Raw genomic sequence first — 10,904 nt, forward strand, 5'->3', positions numbered from 1 at the left:
AAGTGATCTATAATATGTTTGCAGTTGAGATATGTTGCTGGAGTGAAGGATATGTTGGATAATTATTTCATGGGAGAAGAGTTTCCACCCCAACATTACATTGTGAAGGAGGCATCACAGTTGCATGGAAATGCAAATAAGAAAAAAACCCATGGAGACAAAGGATGAAGATGCTGAACTACTTCAGAACGTCTCAGATCGTATGATAATAAAACAGATCCTAAGTGAAAAGTTGCTCAGCATGTTGAACAGGTAAGCATATGTTTTGGTTAAATATTTATTTATAAAAAAATTAATGGAATAAAATAATATATTATTCCTTTACACATAAAGTGAAACCACTTGACATGATTTTGCATCTAGAAAAAAATGATGTTTATATAAAACCGATATGTTGCATGTTCTTTAGAATACAATATATTTCCAAAAATAAAATCGACAAATATTATATTCATTTTTAAATTTTTGTGTATATTTGTTAAGTTTCATATGATTTGAAATATTTTTTGTAGGGATTTCGATAGTTATTATATTCATTTAAAACTTTTTTAGTATATTTATTAAGTTTGTAAGATTTTAAATATTTTTGGTATGGATTTTGATAGCTATTATATTAATTTTTAAATTTTCAAGTATATTTGTCAATGTTAATATTCATGGAAAGATTTTAATTTGATTAATTTTGGAATGATTATCAATATCCAAAAATACATCATTTTCTATTCTATAATAGATTATTCCACCTATAAATTTAATTTATGTTCTTCATTTTTAACTCTCACAGCACAATTTAACAGTTAGGGTTTTAGGACAATTGGATCATTGATTTGGAATCGGGAAGACTGCTTCATTGCGTTTCTTGACACGAATTCAGGTTCTCTTTACTTCTTCTATCTTTTGTAACTTCAAGTGTGTATAATATTTTATTTCTTACTTCTGTTTGAAGTGATAGACTTCTTTTGTTTCAAATGATATTCTTATTCTGTCTTCTATCTAAAAGTGATAATCTTCTTATTCTTCTATCTCAAATAATACATGTATATAATATGTATATATGTGTGTATGTATTTGTTTCTGACGTTGTATATGTGTGGTTTGTATATGTATATGTATAAGTTGGGACATTCTATTTTTGAGTTTGAGTATGAGTGAATCATACATTCTGTTTTTGAGTTTAATTTGATAAATTAAATGATATTGATTTGTATATAGTTTTTTCAGATTATATGTATTGTTGGTTTATTTTGGATATTTTTAATCAATAAATATCTTTTAATTATCAAATTGATTGTGGCATGTTCTTTTATCGCCGGATCCTGACCCTTCTTCCAGCATCCTTCGTTTTTACATGTACATTGTCTACACTTTTATCAAAATGTATTTTACAACTTTGATTCATACATATTTTAAAACATATATTTCGAAATTAATACAGAACCTTCTTTTTTTCAATTAAGGCTTTAATTGTTCTATATTTTTTCTACAACTTTCTATACTTTGTTTTAGGACTTGTGTATTTTCTAATTAAATTTTATAAAAAATTAGTTTTTCTTATATGATTAATATTTGTTTAACTTTTTATAGTTTTGTTTGGCTTTTTTATATTATGTTTAAAAAAAGTGTTTTAGCAGAAATGAGTGATTATTATTGGGTGTGATTTTACATTAACTTGGCTTTACCGCTTTACACATGGACGATGGTCTCTTTTTGCAAGTGTGACTGTGTTTTAGGGCTTTGTTTTTTCTTATAAAAAAATAGTTTTTCTTATATAATTAATATTTGTATAACTTTTTTATAGTTTTTGAAAATGGTATTTTTGTATTTACTTTTTTTTAAACAAATCGTTAAACATAATCTATAGTAAAATAATTTATTTTATTTTAACTATACAAGAACAAATTTCAAATTTAAGCAATCTCACAAAGTAATGCGTAGATAAATATCTATCAAATTGATCTCGTTGAATCTAGCATGTAAGAAACAAAAAAATTATTGTATTATTAATTCTATGTCAACTTATGAATTTAAACAAAGCGCTTTCTAAATAATCAAATAGTATATTTATAGGTCATGATAAATCAAATAATCATATAGTATATTTATAGGTCAAATAGTATATATATATTTTCATAAACCGAAAATCATGTAAAGCTAAACATGAATAAAAAACTTAATGAGATCTCATAACTAGATACTGTGTGAATCATGACCTAAAGTACTATCTACACAAGGCCTTAAATATATATTTTTATTGATCGTCGATAGGGGCGAGTATATTTTCGTACAAAAAAAAAAATTCTATACTAATTGAAAGATTTTTTTTTTGGTAGAATCATGAATGATCACATTTACGTTGATACATTTTCATTGCTACTAAACTACCATTTGTGGTATGTTTTAACACCCGTTCGTGTGGATTTCATTTGGAGGGACTCAAGAGCAAACAAACTCTTCATGGTTCTCATTGATCAAAATGTATGTTTAAAAAACTATTTATATCTTATTTTCATTTTCATAATTTATCATAAGTATTTTGCTTATAAAAATATTACATTGTCTATTAGAGAGAGAAATTGTTAGCAGTTGTTCCACAACAAATGATGCGTTTTATTTATGGAGGGAATCTATTGGGTGGTGTGTTTTCTTTAAACCATTTCCAAATCAAACCAACCTATGCTGAGTATCCGAGGTATCAATAATACAGTTTATTACGTGGGGATTTGATGATTAAGATCAACAATAACACACGGTTTAATCGTTTGGCCGATGCTATCATATCATGGTTTCCGGTTTTTCCATTGGTCCCCTCAATAAAAAGTTTAGTAGATGATCGGACAGAGAGAAAAATGATGATTGGTAAATTTAATAACTTATATATACTTTTAGCATTCTAAAGTTTTTAAAATAATAACAAGTTAATTGTCCTTTTAATTATCGCTATTTTTAGATATTGTTGGAAAAATCATCAAAGGGAAGCGAAACTATTCCCGTTACTCTGGTGTACTGACGTTAACTGCGTTCACTTTATATCTCCAAGATGGGCCGTAAGTGTTTATTATTATTATTATTATTATTATTATTATTATTATTATTATTATTATTACACTAAAACAAAATTAGGTGACTTTGGAAATATTTTATTTTAAATAGGGGAAGTATAATAAAGATGAAACTATATATAACCGACCGAACACGCCATCAGATTGTGAAGACTGTCTATGCGATAAAGAGAAAGTATATAATATTTGTTTCTCGGGTGAAATTGGTTCATTTGGATTCAAGTAAGTTTTTTCTAGAAAATTATAATATTTGTAGTGATATTAAAATAACTAAATAATATATTTTAATAGTTTTTATCTTATTTTCAGTGAACATTTTGATATCAACCAAACTAAGCAACGTAGAGTTCCAACCGAGGATGTCGGAAGCATTTAACATCATAAATATGCCTAGAAGAATTTTTAATTCCGTGTGAGACATTTGGTGGTGTTTTTTTTTCAAGTTTTGACAACTTTTATGAGTTCGTTGCTTTTATAGTTGATCTACATTAATGTAAGACATATTGTGGTGAATTTGTTCATGTGTGGTTTATTTTTCTTATGTTGACTTATGAATTGATAAATAATAATTTTTGGATATCTATGGAAATTTTCATGTGTGGTTTATTTTTCTATTGTGTTTTTGGATTACAAGTTTTTAGTATAGTTGGTTATTTATTAAGGGTTGTGTTGCTTTCTGAAACACACACATACATGACTACTAAATCACATGGTCTACATTACAAAATGTTACATTCTTGATGATATAATATGTGTTTATTCTTAACATTTCCATTATAGTGTTCAATGAGGACCGTAGATAAGGGAAACGAAAACTGTGATGATTCCCAAAACCCGATAGATATAGAAAAAGGTATGTCGTTTATATAAGTATATATTTGCATTTATAATATATGACTATTTATCCAAATAATATATTTGTAGAAAATCGAAAAAGATACAATAGAAACTATTATGCACGAAAAAAGGAGAAAAACAAAATGAGAAGGATAGCTAACGGTGAAGGATGTAGTCAACCTACAACACTCACAAGTTGCCCTACAATGGAGACAAACGAAACAAATATCAACGAAGATTCCTCTGTGAGTGTTATAAGTGATAATGTGATTTTGATGGGAGGGAGATTGTTCCAGCAGTTTGCAGTAGATACCTATATAAAGATTGAGACTACACGTTTGGTTTTTGTTGAAAAGAACCAAACCAAAATTAGAGCCGATTTATACCAGGGCGTTGTTGATTGCTTCAATGCCGGTGAGGCTCAAGCAAGTAGGGTTAGACAGAGAGTTGTGTTACCTACAAGTTTCATTGGAGGTCCACGTGACATGCGTCGAAGATTTCTGGATGCCATGGCTTTAGTTCAAGATGATGGGAGGCCTGATATATTTCTTACAATGACGTGCAACCCAAAATGGAAAGAAATCGATGATGAGTTATTGCCTGGACAGTCAGCTCAAGATCGACCGGACCTTGTTGCAAGAGTTTTTCATGCTAAGTTAGAGGATCTCAAGGTACAGTTATTCCAGAGACATATAATCGGTGTGGTGGGGTCATATGTGTATGTGATAGAGTTTCAAAAGCATGGATTGCCACATGCACATTTCCTCTTAATAATGACACCTGGATATAAGATGAATAATCCAGACGATTATGACAAACTTGTGTGTGCGGAAATTCCCGACCCAATAAGGTTTCCTGAAATGCATGATCTTGTCAAAAGTCACATGATGCACGGTCCTTATGGTAGCTTATGAGAAAAAAGTCCATGTATGCAGGGTGTGCCAAAAATATGTCTTTTCAGATATCCTAGGCAATTCAATGAAAAGACATCACAAGGAGAGGACTCATATCCATTATATAGAAGGTGAAATAATGGAATTGAGGTGACTGTAAGAAATACAACATTGGATAACAGATGTGTGGCTCCATACAACCCAAAGTTGTTAATGATGTTTAATTGTCATATCAACGTTGAGGTTTGTTCGAGTATAAAGTCTGTGAAGTACCTCTTCAAATATGTTTATAAGGGCCATGACAAACAAGTTATCCATATTGATAAAGACCAAGAAAATGTTGTTATTAATGAGATACGAAAGTTTCAAGACACACGTTATGTGTCCCCTCCTGAGGCATTATGGCGAGTTTTTAGCTTTCCTCTTTCAAAAATCCACCCTTGTGTGATGGCCTTGCAAATACATCTCCCGAATCAACAGTTGGTTAGGTTCAAAGACGGTGACAGAATGGAAGACATTGTTGATAGGGAGAAAGAAAAAAATTCAATGTTGACGACATTTTTCAAGAAGAATAAAGAATATTCCAATGCGAGAAAATATTTGTATAAGGATTTTCCCAAACATTTTACATGGAATCGGAACAACCATTGTTGGAGGACCAGGGAACATAAATCAATGATTGGTCGACTTGTTTATGCTAATCCAGCTGAAGGAGAGAGATACTACCTACGCCTGCTTTTATGTCATATTACTGGGCCTACCTGCTTTGAAGATTTATACACAGCCAATGGTGTATTACACCCTACATTTCGAAAAGCAGCTCTTGAAAGAGGTTTAATAGAGACCGATGATAATTTATCACAATGTCTTGTAGAGGCTTCCTTATTTCAATTTCCCAACGCACTTAGAAGGTTATTTGCGACGATGCTGATTTTTTGTGAACCAGGAAATGTTCGCAAGCTATGGGACGACCACTATGATTCTCTTTCTGAAGATTATAGGAAACAATATGGATGTGCCGAACGAGTGAAAAATATGGTCCTCATCGACATTAGAGTCTTCCTAGAATCTATGAGTAGAAAGCTTAGTGATTACGACCTTCCAAATATCAGTGCACACATCGATTTACAATCAAGAGGCTATCGTGAGGTGCAAGAAGAATACTCTATAAATGTGGAATATGAAGACTTACATGCGCGAGACTCTCTCAATCCAGACCAGAAGTTTGCATATGATGAGATAATGAGGCATGAGGATCAAAATATTACGGGTGTATTCTTCATAGATGGTCCCGGTGGAACTGGAAAGACATTTTTGTACAAAGCTTTGTTGGCCAATATTCGTGCCCGTGGTCTTATTGCACTTGCAACTGCCACGTCAGGTGTTGCGGCTAACAACATGCCAGGAGGGAGAACAGCTCATTCACGATTTGGAATTCCCCTCAATCTTGATAATAACTCGATGTGCAAGATCACTAAACAAAGTGGGAAGGCTCAGATACTTCGCGAGGCAAAGGTAATCATATGGGATGAAGCAGCAATGGCTAAGAGGCAGGCAATAGAAGCAGTTGATCGGACAATGCAAGACATCACAGATGAGAAGCTCCCTTTCGGTGGAAAGATAATGGTTATGGGAGGTGACTTTAGACAAGTGTTGCCGGTCGTGAGACGTGGCACTCGAGCACAAATTGTCGACACTAGCTTACGAATGTCACCTCTATGGGCTTCAGTTAAAAGGCTTCGATTAAATATCAACATGAGAGCGGTAAATGACCCATGGTTTTCTGATTTTTTATTATGAGTTGGTGATGGAAAGGAGGAAACATTGGACGAGTCTTATATTCGTATACCTGATAACATGTCCATTCCATACACTGATAAAACTAATTCAGTGGACGCTCTGATTGATGCAATATTTCCTTCTTTGCAATCCAACGGCGCCGATTCAAAATTTATCATTTCGAGGGCGATATTGTCAACTAAAAATGAAAGTGTTGATGAGATTAATAATAAGTTGATCAAACAATTTTCTGGCGAGCAAAAAGTTTACTATAGTTTTGATGAAGCGGAAGATGACAAAAATAACTTATATCCGATGGAATATTTGAACTCGCTAAATGTTAGTGGTGTACCCCCTCATTATCTTCGGTTAAAAACTGGGTGCCCTGTAATACTTTTGCGAAATATCGATCCTTCAAATGGGTTATGTAATGACACCAGATTGATATGTCGAGCTTTCCAACAAAATGTCATTGATGCAGAGATAGCTATTGGCCAACATGCTGGAAAAAGAGTGTTTTTACCAAGAATTCCTCTATGTCCGTCTGACGATGAGATGTTCCCATTCAAACTTAAGAGAAAGCAGTTTTCAATTCAGCTTAGTTTCTCTATGACAATCAATAAAGCTCAAGGACAAACAATTCAAAATGTAGGTGTTTATTTACCAGAATCGGTATTCTCACATGGCCAACTTTATGTGGCGTTGTCCAGAGGAATATCAGGTGTCAATACCAAGGTATTAGTAAAGCCGGAAAAAACGTTTGATAATGATGGAATCTACACATCAAACGTTGTGTACAAAGAAGTGTTATGTGATTAACATGGTACAATCAACAAATTATTATTTTACAATTTCTTCAAATATGTATCTTAGATGCTTATTTGATGTTTAATGCAGGGCTAACAGATGAAGCAACATGATTGCAGATTGATGTAGTTTATATATTGGACATGTTATAAATGTACAAAACTACATGGTTGCAGATTGTTGTTATTTATATATTGTAAGATCAAGTATGAACTATTAGATGAATTATTTGAGATGTAGACTCAACTTTTGTCGTATTGTATGACTATGCGCCTAACAAGAAACTATCTGTCGAAATGAACTATTCGACACAAAATAGTCTATCAAATGGCCGCAATGAATAGCTCACTTCTAAAGGAAACTAATCATCACATTAAAACTATCTTCCGAAAGAAACTTTTTGCCGCCCGACGCTTAGCGCGAGTAAACGGCTAGTATATATATATATATATATATATATATATATATATATATATATATATATATATATATATATATATATATATATATATATATATATATATATATATATATATATATATATCAAACTTTAAAACTCACGTTTATATCCAAACTCATATTTTAATTAGGTTTAAATCAACTTAATATTAGAAAACATATTAAAAAACCAAAACTATATATAATTGTACTAAAAAACCCTTCCCAATTAAAAATTATGATTAAACCCAGTTAAAGAAGTTTTGTGCCGATACTTAGGGTGGGAAACACTCCTCTTAGAGATAGATTTTATAGACTTTTCTATCTTGAAATAGATGAGATTTTTTTTTTTTTTTTTTTTTTTTTTTTTATAAATAATCGGTGGATTTGGAATTGGCGTCAGAAGGTGAGAGGTGGTCTTGAGGCTTGCCAACTTGAAGAGATGAGAGTTTTGTTGTCTGATTTTAATGCAAGTTCTCAAATGCACGGTTGGGTTTGGGAATTGGACGATAATGTTGATTTCACGGTAAATGCCACTAGAAAACACATTGATGAGTACTTGCTTCCAAATGGATGTGGGGTGATAAGATCGTTCCCTTAGTGTTATGCACTTATGCCTTTTGACTTTTGTGTTGCATGCATACTAAACGTTGACATCTCTTTTTGTGGAATATGAAAGTGCAACTAGAACTTGGAATGTAATTTCTAGGTGGGTGGATTTGCTGGTTTCAATAGTTAGTAGCATGACAAAGTTGGTTATGTGGGTTTAATCACTATGGATACCCAAGACCAAGCATATGGTCGTTGAAGTTGTCGTGTTAACTTCTTGGTGGATGATTCGGAGATTTCGTAACAATATATTTTTCAACAACAATAAGCATGAACGAAAATTAGTTTTAAGTTCCATAGATAACTTCTCTTTTATGTGGTTTGGTAATGGAAATCGTAAAGTGGTTGTAAAGTGGGATCCTTAGCTTCAAAAACCAGTTAATTCTTTGTAGTTGTTTATTCTCATGCTAGCTCCTTACTAAGTGTTTAATAGAAATTTGGTTGTTTCAGAAAAGAAAAGAAAAAAAAATCCACTAGCTCTCAGTCAACTATTTTGTTGACAAAGATTTGTAATTTTTTTATGGAGAATCTGTGGTCACAAATCAACTTTGTTAATTTGAATAGGTTGCTTCTGGGTTTTTATCTTGTCTCCGGTGAATTTACACGAAATAAAGTTTTTGGTGTGGGGGTTAGCAACTTGGAAATTGATATTGAAATGTGAGCCAACATGAAATTAGCCAAATATATATATATATATATATATATATATATATATATATATATATATATATATATATATATATATATATATATATATATCTTATTATTTTAAAAAAATAAAATATATAAAAAATGGATTAAAAAAATGCATTGCCTAAAACCAACGAAGTAAACGTAGGTTGTTGAAAGTAAGAAATGAACTAAAATACATTAGATATGGGGTTTAACAAATACTTTTTCACGTAAGAAACGACATTTTAATCTTGAGTTGTCAAAAGACAACGTCACCTATAAAGATATATTTTATATTTATTTGTTTATTAACAATTATTATAAAAATCCACAAGACCTGGGAACTAGTTTGAATCATAAGTTTCTTTATGCTTATTAGTCAGATATATTTACTATAGAATATATTAAATCAAATGTTGTACTTTTTTAAAACAAAGAAATAAAATAATTTGAAAAAAAAAAAGATATTTTATTGTATTAAATCATTAATAAAATAATAAGCTTAGATTTTAAGAAGATATGCAGTAGAGTTTTGCAAATAAATTTTTTTTTTTTAATATTTATTAATACTTTTGCCTAAAACCTTTTTACATTAACACGCGGAAAGAGAGTCTTTAATCCGCCTCCCTTGTGCTGGTACAACTTAAAACCAGCGGCTTCCATTGATTTACCCGCATCCTGTTTCTGGCATGTCGTCGAACAGATGAACAGCTCCCATATTTATACCACACACCTCCAACCCCCAAATCACCAAGCTACCAAATCACCTTCAAAATCCAATCAGATTATCTATTCAAAAAACCGAAGATCTTAGAAGAATCGAAGATGAGCAGTGGGGCTGCGATAAAAGCTTGGTTGGTGGTGGCAAGCATCGGTACAGTTGAGGCGCTGAAAGATCAAGGTGTAGCAAGATGGAACGGCCCTCTCAAGGCACTTCACCATCATGCGAAAACGAAGATACTTTCTTCTTATAACAAATCGATTTCTGATGGTTCTATCAGATCCTTGTTTGTTGGTGCGGAGTCGTCTTCTTCATCGTCGGCGGTAGAAGCGGCTGGTAAATACAGATCAAAGAAAACAAAAGCAGAACGAATGAAGAAGGTTATGGATATGAACTGTTTTGGCCCCAATACTGTTAGATTTTAGAAAAAGATAGAAGATAAAAAATCAGTACTACCATAATGGAGTATTAATTTGTAGAGATGCCTATGTATTTGTAGTTTGTAATACATTCATTCTTTGGTGAATGGCGATATATTTTGAATCTCAACGAGTCTTTTATTTGGTAAGTGATTACAAATTCAGATACCCTATTTACCAATTTCTAAAAATTGCCAAAAAAAAAATAGGAATTTTGTACCATGGTGTGGTATTTGTAAAAAGTATTTACTGATAGTAGTTTTAAACTTAATTACTTGAAGGTAGTAAATTTCTTTTTTCTAGTGAGTTGATCATTTCCTTTTTAAAATTACAATTAATCTTTATGTTTTACCACCGTTATCAAGGTCGTTTCCGGCTACCAACATGTTTAGGAAAGCCAAAATTAAATCTAAAACACTAACACTAAACAAAAATCAAAACAAGAGCAAATACGTCTTGAAAATTAAAATGATAAACCAAAATCTAATTCTGAACTAAAGATGATTGATCGGGTCGAAGTAAAAACTGATCGATCAGGATTGAAGGAATTTGAGAGAGCATAGATCAGAACAAGATGAACAAACATGTGGCAAAGATGAACTTGATATCAATGTTTATGCAAAGCATATCATGGGCTTCATGTATATAATTTGTAGGTTGAACTGTTGCT

The 10,904-nt window shown here is 31.7% G+C and overlaps 2 protein-coding genes across 2 annotated transcripts; both read left to right on the forward strand.

The window, feature by feature from the left end:
* The first annotated feature begins 241 nt into the window (after positions 1 to 241).
* LOC145111050 (uncharacterized) lies at positions 242 to 7,387 on the forward strand. Its single transcript, XM_079047348.1, has 10 exons — positions 242 to 252; positions 2,331 to 2,475; positions 2,565 to 2,689; positions 2,948 to 3,044; positions 3,151 to 3,281; positions 3,369 to 3,420; positions 3,840 to 3,912; positions 3,984 to 4,746; positions 4,972 to 6,553; positions 6,605 to 7,387. The coding sequence occupies exons 1-10, from the start codon at positions 242 to 244 to the stop codon at positions 7,385 to 7,387; spliced, it is 3,762 nt and encodes a 1,253-aa protein (XP_078903474.1).
* A 2,532-nt stretch (positions 7,388 to 9,919) lies between these two features.
* Positions 9,920 to 10,240, forward strand: LOC145111051 (uncharacterized). The gene has a single exon (XM_079047349.1). The coding sequence runs from the start codon at positions 9,920 to 9,922 to the stop codon at positions 10,238 to 10,240; it is 321 nt and encodes a 106-aa protein (XP_078903475.1).
* Positions 10,241 to 10,904: the final 664 nt, after the last annotated feature.

Source organism: Lactuca virosa, chromosome 5 (genome assembly GCF_052849685.1).
Source record: "Lactuca virosa cultivar CGN04683 chromosome 5, Lactuca_virosa_CGN04683_v6, whole genome shotgun sequence".
NCBI classification, from domain to species: domain Eukaryota; kingdom Viridiplantae; phylum Streptophyta; class Magnoliopsida; order Asterales; family Asteraceae; genus Lactuca; species Lactuca virosa.